At 46.3% G+C, this 21902-nt stretch overlaps 1 protein-coding gene across 1 annotated transcript; it reads left to right on the top strand.

Annotated features, from left to right (window-relative positions):
- Positions 1–7912: 7912 nt before the first annotated feature.
- LOC139256889 (probable G-protein coupled receptor 139) lies at positions 7913–17413 on the top strand. The gene is made up of 2 exons (XM_070874353.1): positions 7913–8003; positions 16521–17413. The coding sequence occupies exons 1-2, from the start codon at positions 7913–7915 to the stop codon at positions 17411–17413; spliced, it is 984 nt and encodes a 327-aa protein (XP_070730454.1).
- The last annotated feature ends 4489 nt before the right edge of the window (positions 17414–21902 follow it).

A 21902-nucleotide genomic window follows, 5' to 3' on the forward strand; every position in this document is an offset into this window, starting at 1 on the left:
ATTCGATGGGACAAATTGTGTTAAAAAGACAAGCGTGAATGCTCTGTGCCTCAATGCGACTGTATTCGTAATAAGGTGAACTATTAATGAATATGATGTAATTAGGATGACGGAGACATGGCTCTAGGGTAAACAATACTGGGAGCTCAACATCCAGGAGTATACATCATTCAAAAAGGATTGACAGAAAGGAAAAGGAGGTGGGGTAACGTTGCATGTTAAAGACGAAATTAACGCAATAGTAAGAAAGCACATTAGCTTCAATGATGTGGAATCTGTATGGGTAGAGCTGCGGAACAACAAATGGCAGAAAACGCTAGTAGGGGTTTGTGTACAGACCACCAAACAGTAGCAGTGAGATTGGGGACAGCATCAAACAAGAAATTAGGGATGCATGCAATAAAGGTACAGCAGTTTTCATTAGCGACATTAATCTACATATACAGTGGTTTAACCAAACTCGTAGCAATACGGTGGAGGAGGATTTCCTGGAGTGTATTAAGGATGGCTTTCTAGACCATTATGTCGAGGAACTAACTAGAGGGCTGGCCATCCTAGACTGGGCGATGTGTAATCAGAAAGGACTAATTAGCAATCTTGTTGTGCGAGGCCCCTTGGGAACGATTAACCATATTATGGTAGAATTCTTGATTAAGATGGAGAGTGACACAGTTACTTCAAAGACTCGGGTTCTTAACATAAGGAACGGTGACTTCGATGGTATGAGATGTGATTTGGCTAGAATAGTCTGGCCAATGATACTTAAAGGGTTGACAGTGGATAGGCAATGGCAAACATTTAAAGATTACATTAATGAGTTTCAATAATTTTACATCCCTGTCTGGAGTAAAAACAAAACGGGAAAGTTGGCTCAGACGTGGCTTGCAAGTGACATTCGTGATAGTATTAAATCCAATGAGGAGGCATATAAATTGGCCAGAAAAAGCAGCAACCCTGAGGACTGGGAGAAATTTAGAATTCAGCAGAGGAGTACAAACGTTTTAATTAGGAGGAGGAAAATAGATTATGAGAGGAAGCTTGCTGGGAACATAAAAAATTACTACAAAAGCTTCTATAGATGTGTGAAATCAAAGAATTCGTGAAGACAAACGTCGGTCCCTTGCAGTCAGAATCAGATGAATTTATATTGGGGAACAAAGAAATGGCAGGCCAATTGAACAAATACATTTGTTCTGTCTTCATGACGGAAGACACATATAACTTCCGGAAAGATTAGTGGACCGAGGGCCTAACAAGAAGGAGTAACTGAAGGAAAGCGTTATTAGTCAGGAGTTTGTGTGAGGGACATTGATGGGATTGAATGTCGATAAATCCCCCGGGTCTGATAGCCTGCATCCCAGAGTACTTAACCAAGTGGCCCTAGAAATATTGGATGCATTGGTGATCATTTTCCAACAGTCCATCTACGCTGGATCAGTTCCGATGGACTGGAGGGTAGCTAATGTAACACCACTTTATAAAAATGAGGGAGAGAGAAAACGGGGAATTATAAACCAGTTAGCCTGACCTCAGTAGTGGGGAAAATGTAGGAATAAATTATTAAAGATGAAATAGCAGCGTATTTGGAAAGCAGTGACAGGATATTTCCAGGTTTACATGGATTTATGAAAGGGAAATCATGCTTGACAAAACTTGTAGAATTTTTTGAGGATGTAGCTAGTAGAGTGGACAAGGGAGAACCAGTGGATGTGATGTATTTGGAATTTTAAAAGGCTTTTGACAAGGTCCCCCACAAGAGATTATCGTGCAAAAGTAAAGCACCTGGTTTTGGGCGTAATGTATTGATGTGGTTAGAGAACGGGTTGTCAGAGAGCAAGCAGAGAGTAGGGATAAACAGGTCCTTCGCAGAATGGAAGCAGTGACTAGTGGGGTGCCGCCGGGCTCAGTGCTGGGACCCCAAAAATTTACAATGTATATCAAATGATTTAGATGAAGGATGAGTGCAATATCTCCCAGGTTTGCAGATGACACTAAGCTGGGTGGTGGTGTGTGCTGTGAGGAGAATGCTAAGTGGCTGCATGGTGACTTGGAGAGGTTTGGTGAGTGGACAAATGCATGGAAGGTGCAGTATAATGTGGATGAATGTGAGGTTATCCACATTGGTGGCAAAAACAGGAAGGCAGAATATTATCTGAACGGTGGCAGATAAGGAAAAGGTGATGTGCAACGAGATCAGTGTGACATGCGACGTCAGTCATTGAAAGTTGGCATGCAGGTACAGCAGGCGATGAAGAAGTCAAATGACATGTTGGCCCTCATAGCTAGGGGATTTCTGTATCAGAGCATCGAGGTCTTAATGCAGTTGTACAGGGCCTTGGTGAGGCCTCACCTGGAATATTGTGTTCAGTTTTGTTTTCCTGCTCTGGGGAAGGACGGTCTTGCTATTGAGGAATTGCAGCGAATGTTCACCACACTGATTCCCGGAATGGCGGGAATAACATATAAGGAGAAACTGGATCGGCTAGGCCTGTATTCACTAACGTTTAGAAGATTGAGAGGGGAACACATAGAAACATATAAAATTCTGACGGGACTGGACAGGTTAGATGCAGGAAGAATGTTCCCGATGTTGGGGAAGTACAGAATCAGGGGTCGCAGTCTAAGGATAAGGGGTAAGCAATTTATGGACCGAGATGGGGAGAAACTTCTGAACTCAGAGAGTTGCTAATCTCTGGAATTGTCTACCGCAGAGAGTTGTTGATACCAGTTCGCTTGATATATTCAAGAGTGAGATAGATATGGTCCTGATGGCTAAAGCGATCAAGGAGTATAAAGAGAAGGCAGGAAAGGGGTACTGAGATGAATGATCAGCCATGATGTTATTGGTGGTGCAGGCTCGCAGGGCCGAATGCTATAATCCTGCACCTATTTGCTATGATTCTCTGTTTCTATGTTGTGAGGCTGACAAAGATACAGAGATATGGAGCAGCAAGGCCATGGAGTGATTTGTAAACAAGGATGAGAATTTTAAATCGAGGACTTGTTTAACCGGAAGCCAATGTAGGTCAGAAAGCACAGGAGTGATGTCTGATCATTACTTGGTGCGAGTTAGGAAACGGGCTGCTGAGTTTTGAATGACCTCAAATTTATGTGGATTTGAATGTGGGTGGCTAGCCAGGAGTGAGTTGGAGTAGTCCACTCTAGAGTTAACAAAGGCATGAATGAAGGTTTCAGCAGGAGAAGAGCTGAGACAGGGGCGGAGGCAGGCAATGTTACGGAGGTGGAATAAGGCTGTCTTAGTTGTGTTGTGGATATATGGCTGGAACCTCATTTCAGAGTCAAATATGACAACCCGGTTGTGACCAGTCTTGTTCACCCTCAGATTGATGCCAATGAAAGGAAATGAAGTCATGGGTAGGGAATGCAGTTTCTGGCGGTGTCCAAAGATAATGTGTTTGGTCTTCCCAATTTTTAGTTGGATTACATTTCTGCGCATTCAATCCTGGATATCGGACACACAATCTGACAACTTAGATACCAAGCAGGGGTCGAGAGAAGTGGCGGAGAGTTAGAGCTTGGTGTCGTCAGCGTATATGTGGAAACTGATTCCATGTCTAAACATGAAATTACCAAGGGACTGCATATAATTGAGAAAAAAATGGGATCAATACAGATCCTTGGTTGACACCAGAGGAAACGATGCGGGAGTGGGAATAGAAACCATTGCAGGAGACTTTCTGGCAACCATTTAGAAAGAATGGAAGCAGGCGAGTATTTTCCCACCTAGCTGGAGGATGGTGGAGAGGCGTTGGAGGAGGATGGAGTGATCAACTGTGTAAAAGGCGGCAGACAGGTCCAGGACGACGAAAAGGGAAAGTTTACCTTTGTCACGCTCACAAAGAATGTCATTTGTGACTTTCATGAGAGCTGTTTCGGTACTGTGGCAGGGGGGGTAACCAGATTGAAGGGATTCAAACATTGAATTCATGGAAAGGTTGTAATGGTTTTGGGAGCTGCCAACACGTTCAAGTAATTTGAACAGTAAAGGGAGGTTGGAGATAGAACGATAGCTCGCAAACAAAGTGGGGTCAAGAGTTGATTTTTGTAGGAGAACGGTGATGACAGCAGATTTGAACGAGAGAGGGACAGTACCTGAGGAGAGACCTGTTAGCAATGTCAGATAACTTCAGATCCAGAATGGGAAGATATGTGGTCAACAGATTGCTGCGATTAGGTTCTGGGAACAGGAAGTGGGACTCATGGACAGGATGAGGTCGGGGAGATCATGGGAGTTCCGGGAGAAACTTGACAAAGATGTAAGATCAGGGCTAGGGCAGGTGATCCGCAGAGGAAGTTGGGACTTTGGGCCAAGAGAAGGAAGGGAAAAAGCAGAGGTGGCTGAACGGATGGTCTCATTCTTGGAGAGTAAGATGTCCATGAGTTTCTCATACTTCTTGTCGTAGGTGAGGGTGGAGACTGGCGAGAGGGGTTTAATTAGATAATTAGCAGTGGAGCGTAGAAGATAGGGTTTATATTTGCATTCCAGAATAATTCTGGAAAAGTGAGCGTTTTTGGCCGATGAGAGCCGGTCGCGATAGAACTCTTGGTGAATGGCTGAACCAGTTTTCCGCCATATCCATTCAAGTTTGCATCCGTTGAACTTAAGGAATAGAAGACGAGGCCCATACCAAGATGAACGGCCAGGGTTAGAAAGGGTAATTGTTTGATAGGGAATAGTGCATCAAACGTGGTCGTTTGAATGAGCAGATCCGTTGCTGCAGAAGCACCATGGTGAATGGAGTGTGAAAGGCTGGAAATTTGGGCGTTCACACCAGCAGTTGTAAGAGAGTCAGGAGCGAGCATATTCTTAGCGGCGTACACAGAATGAAGTATGTTTGTGTGGAGGTTGGGCGGCTGGTTGAAGGGGGATGTCGGTGGAGAGCAATGAAGGAAATAGCCAGAGATGGCCTTATCTGCAATTGAAATGATGGGAGTATCAAGACCACGAGAGACGATGAATTAAGATGGGATCTAATAAAGAAACATTGCAACTGTGAGGATGTGTAAAGTAGCACTTAACTACGGGAATTAAATAGGTCATTGCAAGGCAAGAAGCAGGTTACTGAATCAAATCATTGTTGAACTGTGACCAATTTCGACAAACTTCCAAAGCTACTGTTTTCTGAAATCTTAACTACTGCGAATCTATTACAAATTCAGAGAACTGCTTGAATTCCTATCTTTATCCGAGTATCAGAGTTACTATGTATTTTGCTTTCATTGGTTCTGCACAAGTGCCTCTCCTGAACCGGCAAAAATCAATTTTTGAACGTCATCCACAATATACTTGGAGTTTCCAACAATGTCCATTATAATCACAAAGAATGTGTTGGGCAAAATCTCATAACACGTTTAAAAAATCCTCGGATTATGGTTGAGGCTGAAATGAGCCCGTTGTTGTTCGACCTCAGTTGCGCTGGGAAGGTGATGGTGTGTCTGCTATTTGACGGGGCAAGCACTGAGATAATAAAGGATCTTCACTTTACTCGTGCAGTCCTTGCGGTGGGTTTCAGTTTGTTTTAAGTGGAGAGTTTTTGAGGTCACACAGGGCCTTTTCTTACACCGGGCCATCTTTCAGCTCACAGAGAGCCGTCCCTTAACCCGGGCGGTCTTTGTGGTGAGGATCGCTTCATCTTAAACCAGGCAGCTTTTGAGGTGAGGATGACCTCCTTTTAAACCGGGCAGCCTTTGAGTTGAGGACGGCCTCCTCTTAAAGCGGGCACACTTTGAGGTGTGGATCGCCTCCTCTTAAACCTGGTAGTCTTTGAGGTGAGAATGGCCTCCTTTTACAATGGGCAGTCTTTGAGTTGAGTATGGCCTCATCTTAAACCAGACAGCCTTTGAGGTGAGGATGGCCTCCTTTTAAACCGACAGCCTTTGAGGTGAGGATGAACCTCCTCTTAAAACGTCCGTCTTTGAAGTGAGGATGGCATCCTTTTAAACCTGGCAGTCTTTGAGATGCGGATGGGCCTTCTCTCTTACTGGGCAGTCTTTGAGGTGAGGATGGCCTTCTCTTTTGCCATGTATTCCTGGAAGTATTATACAACCTGCCCTTTAACCGTGCAGTTATTGCAGTGCTCATGATCTTTCTCGTTACCAGGACAGTCCCTGCAGTGTTGCTGGGACTTCGCTGTCGGATTGGATGTCTCCATAACCCAGTCCATTGAATGGAGTGTGGGCAGGTACAGCTGGAGCCGCGAGGTCGCTCAAAGGAGCAGCAAGAGATCCTGGAGCGACGTGACTGGGGCCCAAGAGAGGCGTTAGTTCTGGGCCCAGCAGAGGCAAGAGCCCAGGGGCAGCATGGGCAAGCCCACGCACACCAACATGTGTGCACAGTGCGTCTTTGCATCAGAGATGGTCTGCAGTCGTCTTTGCTAATCCTTGCCACTGGAACATGAACTACATCTGTCAAGTCCGAGTCGTGGCTGGTTGCAACGGTCACTACACCTTAAAACATCCACACACAGTCATCTTCGACCCTTCAACATGCAGTTCGGGTCTGGAATATTAGGTCCTTCATTGACAGATTGTTGAACTCATCCATTTCTGGCTTGGATGCAAGTCATCCCTGTTATGAAGGACAGCCTAAGAAGATGAAGATGGGAGTTTTTTTTAACGGGGCAGGCCTTGCAATGATGGTGGACCTTCTCTTTATCGGGGCAATCCTTGAGGTAAGTTGCGCCCTCCCTTTATGTTACATATAGCATGCTGGCCAGGAAAGGAAGGTTGATGCTTTCGATTTGTTGGCATTAGGCTCAATAAAGCTAGAGGTTACTCTCATGAACGCGACAAGCTTACAGAGAGCTTATTGGAGAGAATCTAGGGAAATATCATAATTAACAGATGGGACAGGTCGACGTTTTGCTTGATGGGCGTGTGGCAGAAGTAGGTGAGAGGATATTTTCAGGAATAATGACACGAAGAACGACCGGTTCCTGAAGTTTTTGGGGGAGGTGGAATGGGCAGGGGAGAGCTCGTTAAGGAAGGAAGAATTGAAAAGAAGCCACTGGCTATCTTGTCTCTCCAGGATTGTCCTTGAGAATTGACCGGTTTTGCCACATGAGAGAAATTTCAGATACAGCTGGAAGTGGTGAGCCAGATCTGGATATAAATATCTCAAGCAGTTGTGGCTAAGATAGTATCATATTTTTGCCCTTGAGCTTGAGAGCGGCATTTTGAGTCCATACGAGGGAAATTAGTAGGGTGCAGACGGTGTGTGACAAGGATATCATCGATGTGAATGAGGGTTTCGTTGAGCAGATTGACAGCTACAGAAATATATTTTGAAATGGACAAGGTTGGGCAATTTGGAGTTCCAAGTTCCATTGTAAGTGACTTGCAAGAGTTTTGTTCTCAGGACCGGATGCTGAACTAAGTCGGGTTGGACAAGGTAATGTGAATCGTGAGGATTTCACGCCAGTTGTCGGGCATTGGATTGTATGTGACTGATAACATGGCAGTAAGACTGTCCACAGGAAATTGCAAGGTGGAAGACAACAAATGAGAGTCAGAGCGGCCAGACTGCAGGTTTGCTTTTGCTTATCCTTCCCCGTAGTAATTAAAGTATTATTTAGGGCTGTGAGCAGTTTCTCTGTACATCGATGTAACACTGAGTTCAATGTATTTAGTTACATAAAATGTGCCAGTTTGAAGGGTGTTAACTGAAGCATTTGTTTCAGTGACTGTAATTAGTTTCAGTCTCCGTGGGTTAACTCAAGCAGTTTGTTCAATGACTGTAATTAGCGCCCGTCTCCATGGGATCTAATTGGGCCAGAGAGGGATTCACTCTGCTATTAATAAGAGACTCCATTCAGTGTGTTCTACCACATTGTCATTGAGAGCATCACTGCTGTTAATAACTGGAGTCAGCGGCTCTATCCAGAGTGGAAAGATGGATGCCTTTCATGAGCTCCAGTTACGAGCGATCATCCGTGGCATAGAAAAGATATATTATCCGATCCTGGCTGCTTTCGGTGTCACTGGTAAGTCACCATATCATGTGGTAAACCATATCTAGCGGTGTTACAGTATTTTCACCTTGATGTCACAATATCAAGAATCTAATTGCACCCAGAGCTTCACTCTCGCTGCGGGTCTGATAACGTTCCGTGATCGCTTGCTGTGATTTTGTCCTTTCCTCCCGTGTACTGGTCTGAGAATAATGAATGGGAAATATGACCTGCCACTCTTATCTCCATGTAATATATTCTGATTAAGACCAGCATATTTTGTTAGTTTCTAAACAAGCGAGGTTTCTGATGCTTAGCTTCATAAAGCAGCTCACTGTCTGTGTCTGCACTGAGCACATATATCCTTTCAGACTGATGAGTTCATGGGTTTAGATGACGAAATATTGGAGTAGAATAGATAGCGAATGCTGGTCCTGAGAAAAAGCTAAGATGCACCGTGTGAATGTTTGATACTGTCCATCCTGATCCAGCTCATTTAGCAGTCTCACTGTGTAACAGCTCCTGCTGTGTATGGGTCAGTGTTCTCTGTGGTGAGCGTCGGATTGCAGCTTCATTCGTGATACAATAAATTTGGTCTACAGCTACATTTCAATGGCTTGATTTCCAAACGCATCTTTACAATAGAATCCCCAATCCCACCGCCCCGTGCCCGTCAGACAAAGCAGAAGAGAATCTCTTTGAACCTCATGTGACTCTATCCTATCTCCTGCTACCCTTCAGTGTAATTGAACATTATTGATGGTCACTGGAATAAAATGAATGGTGAAATAACTTTATTAAACAACTTCACCGAATCAGTTGAAATTCTCATCAAATCTTACCGCCAGTTAAAGAACTCCAGGTTAGCGCTGGTCGAGTTGGGTTCAGATATTTAATCCATTCTCACCTTTAATTACAGCAGTCCAGGTTAGCGCTCATCTAGTTGTGTTCAGATATTTAATTAAATCTCACCATCAATTATAGATCTCCATGTTAGCATAATCTATTTGGAGTCAGTAACTTCAACAAGCGCCAATGTGGTAATTTATATGGATGCCATTGTAAGCAACAGCAGAATCTCAAGCTGGAGCTAGTTTGAACTTTAGGCGATGCTGAAAAACCAGCTATGTGAATTCATCGCCTGTTGTGCACCACGGCCGACGTTGCTTTCTGTTTATACAGGTGTACAAGGAACGGACGGTTAAATATTGTCCATTTTATCCCTTTGTTCATAGTAATAAATAAACCGAGCATCTTTGCCGGGAGAGAAAATCAGAGCTTGTGTGTGGATTCTTCTCACAACATAGATATCATATTATTAGGTAATTTAAAGTAAGGATTATTTGTTACTCGATTGGAGATTCTGTTATTGACAGTCATTTATATAGTTTTCCACAAAGTGTTACATTCTGTTAATCAGATGTTTCAGATTTGGGCGAAACTTGAAGCACTGTCATGTGTTATGCATTGTTTCATAATCTTATTGATATATTTAATAGTTGTCCCTTTCTCTCCCCAAAGACTCGCTCATTTCTAGTCCCCGGTTCGACCGAGAATTTCATTCAGCACATTGGGAACCGCACCCGAGTTAATCCCAATTCTGCACAATATCCACACTCTTTTTCCTCTGGGAAAGAAGGAAGGAAGTAAGGAAAGAAAGGAATTAAAGAAAGGAAGGAAAGAATGAAGGAAAGATGGGATAAAGGCACAATGAATGAAATAAAGACGATTTGAAGTGTAGTTACTATTATAATATAGGAAATGCAGAACCTATTTGTGCTCAGGAGGATCCCACAAACAATGAGATAACCACCAGATTACCTGTTACAGTAATGTTGATTCAGTGATAAATATTGGTCTGGACAATGGGAAAAACTCCCTGCTCTTCATCGAATCAGTGTCCTGGGAATATTTCCGTCCACATGAGAGAAAAGAAGGGGCTTAGTTTAAAGTCTTATTGGAAAGACAGCATGTCAAACTTGACACCACTTCCTCAGAAGTACACTAGAATGCTGCTTAGACCTACAATTCTTAGACTCAGCAACAAGCGACCAGGCATACGGAGTTCTTGAGCAAGGAGACAGAGTCGGGTACGGGGAGAATGACCCACAGAGCTATGGCTTTTCAAGATCTATCTCAAGCGTCACAGAATCATGCATCCCAGTAACTGACTCACAATCCCTCAACACTGCCTCCAGGAAGAGTCAATAAATGCTGCTCGCGCCACCGACGACCACATCCCGTTCACCAAAATAAATATCTCCTATGTATTGACAATTTTCCCAATCCCAGTATCTCTCTCCGAATTTAAAACCCTCTCCCCTGGTCACGGACATTCTCTCCCGGAAGAGACCATCTCTCCCAGTCACACACCACCTCTCCCAGCCACAGACGCTCTCTCCCGCTCACAGACCCTCTCTCTCGCTCACAGACTCTCTCTTCGAGTCACAGACCATCTCTCCCGGTCACAGAGTCCCTCTCCCGTCCACACACCTACTCTCCCAGTACCACAGACCGCCTCTCCCAGTCACATACCGTGTCTCCCAGTCAGATACTCTCTCACCCTCAAACACACTCCCTCCTGATCAAAGATCCTTTCTCCCAATAACGGACACTCTCTCCTGGTCACAGAGCCTCTCCCGGGTCAAAGACCGTCCCTCCCAGTCACAGAAAGTCTCTCCCGGCCACAGACCCTCTCTCCCGGTCACAGACACTCTCTATCGGTCACAGGCACTCTCTCCTAGTCAAAAACCTTCTCTCCCAATCAGATTCCCTTTCTCCCTCTCACAGAGCTTCGCACCCTGTCACATACTTTCTGTCACAGTCAAACACCATATCTCCCAGTCACAGACAATCTCTCCAATTCACACACCTTCTCTCCCAGTCAGATACTCTATTTCCCACTCACAGACCTTCTCTCCCAGTCACAGACCGAACTTCCCGCTCTCATACCATCTCTCCCGGTCGCAGACACTCTCTCCCAGTCTCACACTCTTTCTCCAGGTCACATACCCTTTCTGCCGCTCTCACACCCTCTCTCCCGGTTACAGACCCTCTCTTCCAATAACAGACCCCATCTCCCGCACACAGAGGCTTTCTCTCCCAGTCACAGACCCTCTCCGCCGGTCACAGATTCCCTCTCCCGCTCACACCCTCACTCTGCCAGTCACAGACCGGCTCTCCCAATCAGATATCGTCTCTCCCAATTAGATACAGTCTCCCCCTTTCACACCCTCTCTCCCGGTCACAGAACCTCTCTCCCGGTTACAGACTCTCACCCGCTCTCACACCCTCTCTCCCGATCTCACACTCCCTCTCCCGGTCACAGATCCTCCCTCGCAGTCACAGACCCTCTCTCCCGTTCTCACATCCTCTCTCAAGGTCACAGACTCTCTCTTCCAATAAAAAACCCTCTCTCCCGGTCACAGACCCTCTCTCCTGGACACATACCTGCCTCAAAATCACAGACCCTCTCTCCCGGTCACAGACTTTCTCTCCCAGTCGTCGACCCTCTCGCCCTCTCACTGACCCTCTCTCCCGGACACAGATTGCCTCTCCCCGTCACAGACGCTCTCTCCAGGTGACAGTCCCACTCTCTCAGTCAAAGACCCTCTGTCTTGGTCACAGATACTCTCTCCCGCTCACCGATTCTCTCTTGAGGTCACAGACCCACTCTCCAAGTCACAGACCCTCTGTCTCGGTCACAGATACACTCTACCGTTCACAGAGGCTCTCTACCGATTACAGACCCTCTCTACCAGTCACAGATACTCTCCCCCAGTCACATGCCCTCTCTCACGGTCACAGACCCTTTCTTCCGCTCACAGACCTTGTCTCGCAGTCACAGACCCTCTCTTCCGCTCACGTACAGTCTCTCCCGTTTCCAGGCCCTCTCTCCCGCTCACAGATATTCTCCCCCAGTCAGAGACCCTCTCTCCCAGTCAGAGACGCTCTGTCGCGCTCAAAGACGCTCTCTCCCAATCACACACACACTCTCACATCCTCACAGACCCTCTCCCCCGCTCACAGACCCCTCCTCCCCCTGTCACAGACACTCTCTCCCGCTCACAGATACTCTCCCCCAGTCACAGACCCTATCTCCTGCTCTCAGACCATCTCTCCCGGTCATAGACCCTCTCTGGTGGTCACAGACCCTCTCTCTCCCAGTCACAGACCCTGTCTCCCGCTCACCGACCCTCTCTGCCTGTCACAGATCCTCTGTGCCGCTCACAGACTCTCACTCCCAGTCACAGACACTCTCTCCCAGTCACACTCCCTCTCTCCAAGTCACAGCCTCTCTCTCCCAGTCGAAGAGCCTTTTTCCCGCTCACAGACCCTCTCCCATTCAGAAACCCTCTCTCCCGGTCACATATTCTTTCCCCCGGTCACTGACCTCTCTCCTGTCACACTCTCTCCCGGTCACAGACGTCTATCCCGGTCACAGACTCTCACTCCCGGTCACCGACCCTCTCTGCATGTCAACGACCCTCTCTCCCAGTCACAGGTCTTCTCTGAATGTCGCAAAACCCTCTATCCTGGTCACAGACGCTTGCCCCAGTCATGGACGCTCTCTCGCAGTCCCGGGCCGTCTCTGCCAGTCACAGACCCTGTCCTCCGCTCACAGACCTTCGCTCCCTGTTACAGGCACTCTCTGCCAGTCACAAACCCTCTCTCCCAGTCACAGAACCCCTCTCCCGGTTACAGACCGTCTCCCCCTCCCACGGACTTTCTCTCCCAGTCACAGACTCTCTCGCCCAGCCTCAAACCCTCTCTCACGTTCACAGACGCTTTCTCCCGGTCAGAGAGCCTCTCTCCCTGTCACAGAACCTCTCTCCATGTCACACACCCGCTGTCCATGTCACAGACCCACTATCCCAATCACAGACCCACTCTCGCGCTCACAGACCCTCTCTCCCAGTCATAGACACATTCTCCCACTTAAAGAAAGTCTCTCAGTCACAGACGTTCTCTCCCGGTCACAGACCCTCTCTCTCGGTCACGGACAAGCTCTCCCTGTCACACACCTTCTCTCCCAGTCAGATACCATTTCTCCCGCTCACAGACCTTCTGTCTCAGTCACAGACCCAATTTCCCGCTCTCATACCCTCTCTCCCATTCACAGACAATCTTTCCCAATAACGGACTCTCTCTCCCGGTCAAGGACCCTCGCTCCCAGTCCCAGAGACTACCAGCCGCTCACAGACACTCTCTCCCGGTCACAGATCCTCTCTCCCAATAACAGACCCTCTCATCCCAGTCACAGACCCTCTCACCCGCTCTCGCACCCTCTCTCTCGGTCACAGGCCCTCTCTCCCAATAACAGAGCCTCTCTCCCGGTCACAGACCCTTTCTCCCGTTCACAGACCGTCCCTCTCAGTCACAGAAAGTCTCTCCTTGTCACAGACATTCTCTCCCCGCCACAGACCCAATGTCCCAGTCACAGACCCTCTGTCTCAGTCACAGTTCCTCTCTCCCGCTCACCGACCCTCTCTCCATGTCAAGACCCTCTTCGCAAGTCACAGACCCATTCTTCTTTTCGCAGACCCTCTCGTCCGCTCACAGACACTCTCTCCCGGTCAGAGAGCCTCTCTCCCTGTCACAGATCCTCTCTCCAGTTCACAGACACTCTCCCATTCACACATCCTCTCTCCCGGTCATGGACCCTTTTCCCCGGTCTCAGAGCTCTCGCCGTAACAGACACTCACTCCCGGTCACAGACGTCTATCCCGGTCACCGACCCACTCTCTCACTCAAAGAACCTCCCTCCAGATTGCAGACCCTCTCTCCGTGTGACAGACTGTCTCTCCCGGTCAAGAGCCCTCTGTCCCAATCACAAACCCTCTCACCTGCTCACAGACACTCTCTCCCAGTCAGAGACCTTGTCCTCAGTCACAGATTTTCTCTCCCGGTCACAGGTCCGCTCTCCCAGTCACAGACCCCCTCTCCCGGTCAAAGACCCTCTCTCCCTCCCACGGACCCTCTGTCCCAGTCACAGACCCTCTCTCCCAGCCTCAAACCCTCTCTCACGTTCACAGACGCTTTCACCCGTTCAGAGAGCCTCTCTCCCTGTCACAGATCCACTCTCCATGTCACAGACCCGCTGTCCATGTCATAGACCCATTCTCCCAATCACAGACCCTCTCCCCCGCTCACAAACCCTCTCTCCCAGTCATAGCCACACTCTCCCCCTCACAGAAAGTCTCTCCGGTCAGAGACCCTCTCTCCCGGTCACAGATCCTCTCTCTCGGTCACTGACACGCTCTCCCAATCATACACCTTCTCTCCCCGTCAGATACCCTCTCTCCCGCTCACAGACCTTCTCTCCCAGTCACAGACCCAATTTCCCGCTCGCATACCCTCTCTCCCATTCTCAGACACTCTCTCCCAATAACGGACCCTCTCTCCCGGTCACGGACCCACGCTCTCAGTCACAGAGACCCCCAGCCGCTCACAGACACTCTCTCCCGGTCATAGACCCTCTCTCCCAATAACAGACCTTCTCTCTCAGTCACAGACCCTCTCACCCGTTCTCACAATCTCTTCCCGTTCGCAGACCCTCCCTCCCAATAACAGACCCCCTCACTCGGTCACAGACCCTCTCTCCTATTCACAGGCGGTCCCTCTCAGTTAAAGAAAGTCTCCCCTGGTCACAGACCCTTTCTCCCGGTCACAGACCGTCCCTTCCAGACATAGAGCCTCTCTTCCAGTCACAGACTCTCTCTCCCAGTAGACCCTATCTTTCGGTCACAGAACCACTCTCCCGCTCACAGACCATCTCGTCCCGTCACAGACCCACTCTCCCAGTCAGAGACCCTCTGTCTCGGTCACAGATCCTCTCTCCCGCTCACAGACCATCTCTCCATTTCACAGACCCTCTCTCCATTTCAAAGACCCTCTCTTCCGCTCACAGACAGTCTCTCGCGGTCACAGACGTCTATCCCGGTCAGGGAGCATCACTCCCGGTCACGGACCCTCTCTCAATGTCATAGGCCCTCTATTCAAGTCACAGACCTTCGCTGCATGTCACAGAACCTCTATCCTTGACACAGACGCTCGCTCCCAGTCACAGAATCTCTCTTCCACTCACAGACCATCTATCCCGGTCACAGTCCCTCTCTCCCGCTCACAGACCCACTCTCCCGATCACAGACCCTCTCTCCCTGTGACAGACCCTCTCTCCCGGTCACAGACCCTCTCTCCCGCTCAAAGAGTCTCCCTTCCGGTCACAGACACTCGCTCCAGCTCTCAGACCCTCTCTCTTGGCCACAGACCATCTCTTCCAATCACAGACCGTTCTCCCGGTCACAGACCGGCTTCCCCCGCTCACAGACACTCTCTTCCGCTCTCAGACACACTCTCTCAGTCACAGACCTTCTCTCCCAAACACAGACACTCTCACCCGCTCACAGACCCTCTCTCCCGCTCTCAGACCCTCTCTCCCGGTCTTAGCACCTCTCTCGCGGTCATAGAGCCTCTCTCCCGATCACAATGCATGTCTCCCAGTCACAGACCCTCTATCCCGTTGACAGACCCTCTCTCCCGTTCACACACCGTCTCTCCCGGTTGCAGACCTTCTGTCCCGGTCATACACCGTCTCTCCCAGTTACAGACACTCTCTCCCGGTCACAGACCCAAACTCACGGTCACCGACACACTCTCCATGTAACAGACCCTCTCTGCATGTCACAGATGATTTCTCCCGCTCATAGACTCTCTCTCCCAGTCACAGATCCTCTATCCATGTCACAGAGCCTTTCTCCCGCTCACAGAGCCTCACTCCCGGTCACAAATCCACTCTCCCAGTTACAGATCCTCTCTCCATGTCAAAGACTCTCTGTCCCGGTCACAGACCCTTTCCCCCGGTCACAGACGCACTCTCTGTCACAGACCCTCTCTCCCATTCACAGAATTTCTCTCCCAGTCACAGATCCTCTCGCAGGGTCACATAACCTTCGCCCCAGTCACAGATCCTCTCTCCCGGTCACCAACCCTCTCTCCCGATCACAAAGACTCTCTCTCCGTCACAGACCCTTTATTCCGGTTACAGATGCTCTTCCACGGTCACAGACCCCCTCTCTCCCAAAAACCCTCGCTTGCAGTCACAGACCGTCCATCTCGTTCACAGATCCTCTCTCCCGGCTACAGACCCTCTTTCCCAGTCATAGACCCCTTGTTCCGGTTGCAGATCCTCTCTCAATGTCACATACCCTCTCTCACGTTCACAGTCACGGACCACCTCACCGGGTCACAGACTCTAACTCCCGGTCACAGACCCTCTCATCCGATCACATCGAGCATTTGATGATTTATTTTGCGCCGCCGATTACTCTTGTATTATAGCATCCAGTTCCAGGATTCAGTTCACAATTTATTAATGATCTGCCAGTTATATAGCATAATTATAAATCTTGGCTGCAGATCCCGTTACTTTGAAATGTTATTAATGGAAGCAGTAACAAGTTTAGATATTTCACCATTAACTACATCGAACTGCTTATTTTGTTTTCATCCTGCCGTGCTAATGTGTCTCTTTATTTCTCTTCCTCAAAGTTAACGCAGTGACGATTGTGATCTTGTCTCGGGGAAAGTGCGGTCTCTCCAAATGTGTCACTCGATATTTGGTGGCCATGGCAGCGGCGGATCTCCTGGTCATTATTACTGACCTGATACTCAGGCAGATTCCAATTATTCATCGTATGTACATTGTGCTGACCATCCCCGTGTGTAATATCCACGCAGTCCTGCTTTATGCAGCCACAGATTGTTCTGTCTGGTTTACCGTCACTTTCTCCTTTGATCGATTTGTGGCCATTTGCTGCCAGACGTTGAAAACCAAATATTGCACCGAGAGAATGGCAGCTGTGGTTCTGGGAACAGTGACTGTGCTGAGTGGTTTAAAGAACATCCCCTGGTATTTTATGTTTACATCTCAGTACACGCTTTTAGAAAGCAGTTGGTTTTGTTATGTGACTATCCATGTTGCACTTTCACGGGTGTGGGGAACAATCGAGTTCATTCAATATATTTTAACCCCAGGGATCCCATTTATTCTCGTTCTGCTGATCAATGCTGTCACCGTCAGATACATTTTAGTGGCCAGCAGAGCCCGGCAAAGACTCCGAGGTCCCAGAAGTGCAGAGAGTACTCGAGACCCAGAGATGAACGGCAGAAGGAAATCCATAATTTTACTTTTGATGATCTCATCCAATTTCATACTGTTATGGGCGGTGTTCATGCTGTGCTCCATACTGCGTCCGGCCTGCAGTTTCAAATGTCTACCTGTACGCATTCCTTTCTATGTTTGGGAAATGGGATTCATGCTTCAGCTCCTGAGTTGCTGCACGAACACTTGTATTTATGCTGTGACCCAGACTAAGTTCAGAGAGCAGCTGAAGAATGCGGTGAAATATGCCTTCGCTCTAATTATTAAATATATTAAATGATGAGAAGAAGTGAATAATTTCCAGCAGTAAAACTCAATTTTATTTCATGACGCACTCTTCGCATTCTTCCAATGGTCTGTGATACCAACAATAGTGTCCCTTTTACTCTCTCCCCTGTCTCGCTCTCTCTCTCTCTCTTTCTCTCTACGTCAGTTTTTCCCGTTCACTCTATCCTGCTCTTGCTCTCTCTCGGCCTCTCACTCTCTGACTACTTCCCGAATGAAACGCATTCTGTTCTTTTTTGCGCAAGCAATTAAACTAACAATCCAACCTATTGAACATAAGAACATAATAAATAGGAGAAGAAATAGGTAATCTGGCACTTCGAGCCTGCTCCACCTTTCAGTAACATTATGGCTGATCTGATCTCGGCCTCAACTCCAATTCCTTGCTTTCTCCACATAACACGTTACTCCCTTATCCTTCAAAAATCTACCTATTTCCACCGTAAATGTATTTAATGACCCAGGCTCCAGAGCTCTCTGGGGCAGAGAGGGTCTGTGGCTGAAAGATTCAAGACCCTCTGACAGAAAAAAATCTTAATACCATTTTAAATGGGCGACACCGCATCCTGAGACCATGCCCCCGAGTTCTAGATGCCCCCATGAGAGGAAACATATTCTCAGCTTCTACCCTCTCAAGCCCCCTCAGAATCTTATACGTTTCAATGAGATTACCTCTCATTCTTCTAAAATCCAGAGAGTATAGGCCCACCTGCTCAACCTCTCTTCATCTGACAACCCCTCACATTTTATACACCATCCCCTTGCAATAAATGCCATCATTCCATTTGCTTTTCTAACTACTTGAAAGGACTCATCGATTTCTCAGTACCAGAGCGGTCTGTAATCTATTCTCCATTTAAATCATAATTTGCTTTTCTATTTTTCCTACCAATTGGAGAAGGTCGCATTTTCCCACAGTATACCCCATCAACCAAATATTTACCCACTCACATAGCTATCTCCCATTGCAGATTATTTGCGTCCTCCTTACAACTTCCTTTCCCACCTATCTTTGTATCATCAGAAAATGTGCAACATTAAACTCGGTCCCTTCATCCAAGACAATAATATAGTTTAGAAATAGTTTGTGGACCGAGGGCCGGTTCCTGCTGCAGCACACTAGTCATTGTTTGCCAACGTGAAAATGACACATTTCGGCAAATATCTGTCTTATTTTAATTAGCCAATCCGCTAACCAAGCTAATAGATTACCCGCAACCCCGCGAGTTCAAATCTTGGCACCTTACTGAATGCTTTCTTGAAATCCGAATACAGGTCATCTTTAGCTCCTCTTGATCCACCCTGCTCGTCACATCCTCAATGAACTCCAGCAACTTTGTCAAACATGGTTTTCATTTCATAAAACCATGCTGACTCTGCTTGACTGCATGATGATTTTCTAATTGTCCTGCTACGACTCCTTAATAAAGGACTCCAGCATTTTCCCAAAAGCAGATATTTGGCTAACTGGTCCATAAGTTCCTGCTTTCTCTATCCCTCTTTTCTTAAATTGAGGTGTTACATTTGCAGTTTTCCAATTTGCCTTAACCTCTCTCGAATCAAGAGAATGTTGGTATGTTACAATCAATACATCCAATATCGCTCTCGCCACTTATCTCCATTTATTCCCATTAGCTTACCGAGTACATTTTCTCTATTCATATCTATTTTTAAAGATCCCTTCCCACAATATCTCGTTGATTATTATTTTTTGAAATGTGCTTAATGTCTTCTAACATGAAGACTAATGCAAAATAATTGTTCATATTCTCTGCCATTTCCTTGTTTCACATTATTAATTCCCCAGACTCATTCTCTGCGTGACCAACATGTACTTTCGCTGCTCTCTTCCTGTTTATATACCTGCAGAAGCTGTTGCTTTGGCATGTTTTAACATATTAATGATTGAAATGACGGGTGGAATTCGGTCGGTAAATATAATCTCTCAAGCTGAAGGATTTGAGATTTAAGGTTGTGATGGGAGCTCAGACCATGTGCTCTTTCCATTTATCATTCCACGACGGAATGTTTAACAGAACGTTTGGTTAAAATGTGCAATACACTGCCAGATAGAGTGGTGGATTCAATAATAGCCTTAAAAAGGTAATTGCATAAATACTTGAAGTAGATAATTTTTCAGGTTTATCTGGAAAGCTCTGGGGAGTGTTACAAACTGGTTTGCTCTCTGAACTATCCAGCCCAAATTTCGGTGCTGTCCTATTCCACGATTTATTATATTAGGTAGATTATCCGACGCTGAGTCACAAACGGGCTCTCCAGTGGCATAATCAAGTGAATAATAACCTTTTATAAAACATTATTATAAATTAAAATGTACTTACAGTTCAGAAGCAACTCGAACAGGTACAGGCCACGTGTCAGATCAACACGATCCATCCTACTCCTACCCTTCAACATCTAAACCCATCAACATGTCTTTCCATTTTTTTCGTCATATGCTTATCTTCCAGTTAAAAGCTATTTGCATCAAGCACGATTTGTAGTATCGAAATCCACTTTTTAGCACTTCAATTGCTGCATAAGATTCTTCACACATCAAAGGGGAAATGGCACTAATCAGACTGGAAACTCGAACTCTGGTTTGGTGAAACAAATAATCCCCAATCTCAACTGGGCTGGGACGCATATCCTTGTGGGGGCGTTTGGTCGTGCGATTGGCAGGATTTTAAATAGTTTGGTGCGGGATGGGAACCTGAGCATAGATTCTTAACGGAGAGTAGCAACGTTGGAAATGGAAGGCTGTAAATTAGCAAGTGAGTTTGGACAGCAGAGTAAACAAAAGCTGGAGAATAGCTAACAAATATTTGGAAGTGCTTAATAATATATACTTCAATGCAAGGCGTCTGGTGAGTAATGCAAATGACCATAGGGCAGAGATAGACAGCTGGAAGTTTAACATTATGTTATTACATCATTGCTATTACTGAAACCTAGCTGAAAGAAAGGAAGGAATGACAGGGCAACGTTAATCGTTACAAGGTTTACAGATTAGATAGAGAGTGGAGAAAAAAGGAAGGGTCACAATCCTGGATAAATATCAATACCAGATGTGAGGAAGGCCTCTGTGTTGGAACGATCGTTAAATGAGGTCGTATATAGTGAGCTGAAGAATAAATAATGGACAATCACATTGCTGGAGTGTACAGTAGAACCCCAACTATTCACAGGAAGATGGGGTGAAATACTTAGGCAAACTTTGAGAGGTTAAAAACAATAGGTGATTAACAGCAGGGTTTTTTTGGTATCCTAATATTAACTTGGACAGTGTAAGAGTAAAAGTTATAGAGGGCGTCTAATTCTTAAAATGCACTCAGGAGAACTTTTTAACCAGTAAGTACCGAACTCAATAAAATAACCTGCAGTGGTAAAACTCGGTTTAGGGAAGGAAACTGGGCAGGTAGAAGGGTTATCAGTGGGAGAGCATTGTGTTGTAGTGACCATAATTCAGTTAGATTTAGAATAGTTAACGGACAGAAAAAGTTAGACCAGGAGAAAAAGTTCTCAACTGCGGAAAGGCCAATTTTACTGAGCTGAGACATGATTTAGCAAAAATCTACCGGAAACAGCTGCATGAATGAAAATTAGTGTCAGATTATTGTAACTTAAACGAAGCTCAGTATCTTAATCAAAATGTCCGATCAGTAGCTTAAACAAAATGGTGGCCAATATCTTAAACACAATGAGGTTCAGTATCTTCAAAAAAATGACGCATCAGTACCTTAAAAACAGTGAGACTTAATATATTAAACAAAATTATGGATCTGTATTTTAAACAAAATGAGTCTCAATATCTTAAACATAAATGTCTCAATATCTTAAACAAAATGTGTTTCAATATCTTAAACAAAATGGTGACCTGCATTTAAAAAATCATGGAAGGTTGGTCTTTTCTGCAAGGGAGGTGAATTATTAAAGTAGGAAAGTCCTGCTACAATTGTATAGGGCGTTGATGAGACTAAACCTTAGTACTGCGTACAGTTTTGGTCTCCTTATATAAGGAGAGATATATTTGAATTGGACGCAGTTCAGAGGAAGTTCACGAGGTTGATTACTGAGATGAAAGTGTTGTCTTATGAAGAAATATTGATCAGAATGGGCCTATACTCATTGAAGTATGAAAGAATGAGAGGTGGTGTTATTGAAACGTATAAGATTCTGAGGCGGCTTGACAGGGTAGAATCAGAGCGGATATCTTCCCTCGTGATAGACGAATGAACAAGATCAGAACATATGGAGTCAGGGGACAAGTAGCAGAATGGAATGCTAGCTGGCTTCAAGCATTCAAATTTGAATCTTGTCTGATGGAAAAATGGATAAATAGTGAAATGCGGATCATATCTCGTTTCAACTGTTGGAAAGGTTTTCTTTTGATGCTTCCAGTGTAAATGTTAATCTTAAAAAAAAATGTGTGACAGCTTCTTTCAGATTGGCTGTGGCTCCTCCTTCTTTGTCAAGTGACACTG

Source organism: Pristiophorus japonicus, unplaced genomic scaffold (assembly GCF_044704955.1).
Source record: "Pristiophorus japonicus isolate sPriJap1 unplaced genomic scaffold, sPriJap1.hap1 HAP1_SCAFFOLD_79, whole genome shotgun sequence".
Classification (NCBI taxonomy): Eukaryota; Metazoa; Chordata; class Chondrichthyes; family Pristiophoridae; genus Pristiophorus; species Pristiophorus japonicus.

Excerpts from the sequence above, each read along its gene's own strand:
- LOC139256889 (XM_070874353.1), top strand. The coding sequence starts at position 7,913 with ATGGATGCCTTTCATGAGCTCCAGTTACGAGCGATCATCCGTGGCATA. Across the intron at positions 8,004-16,520 it reads GGCTGCTTTCGGTGTCACTG|TTAACGCAGTGACGATTGTG; the intron begins GTAAGTCACCAT and ends TCTTCCTCAAAG.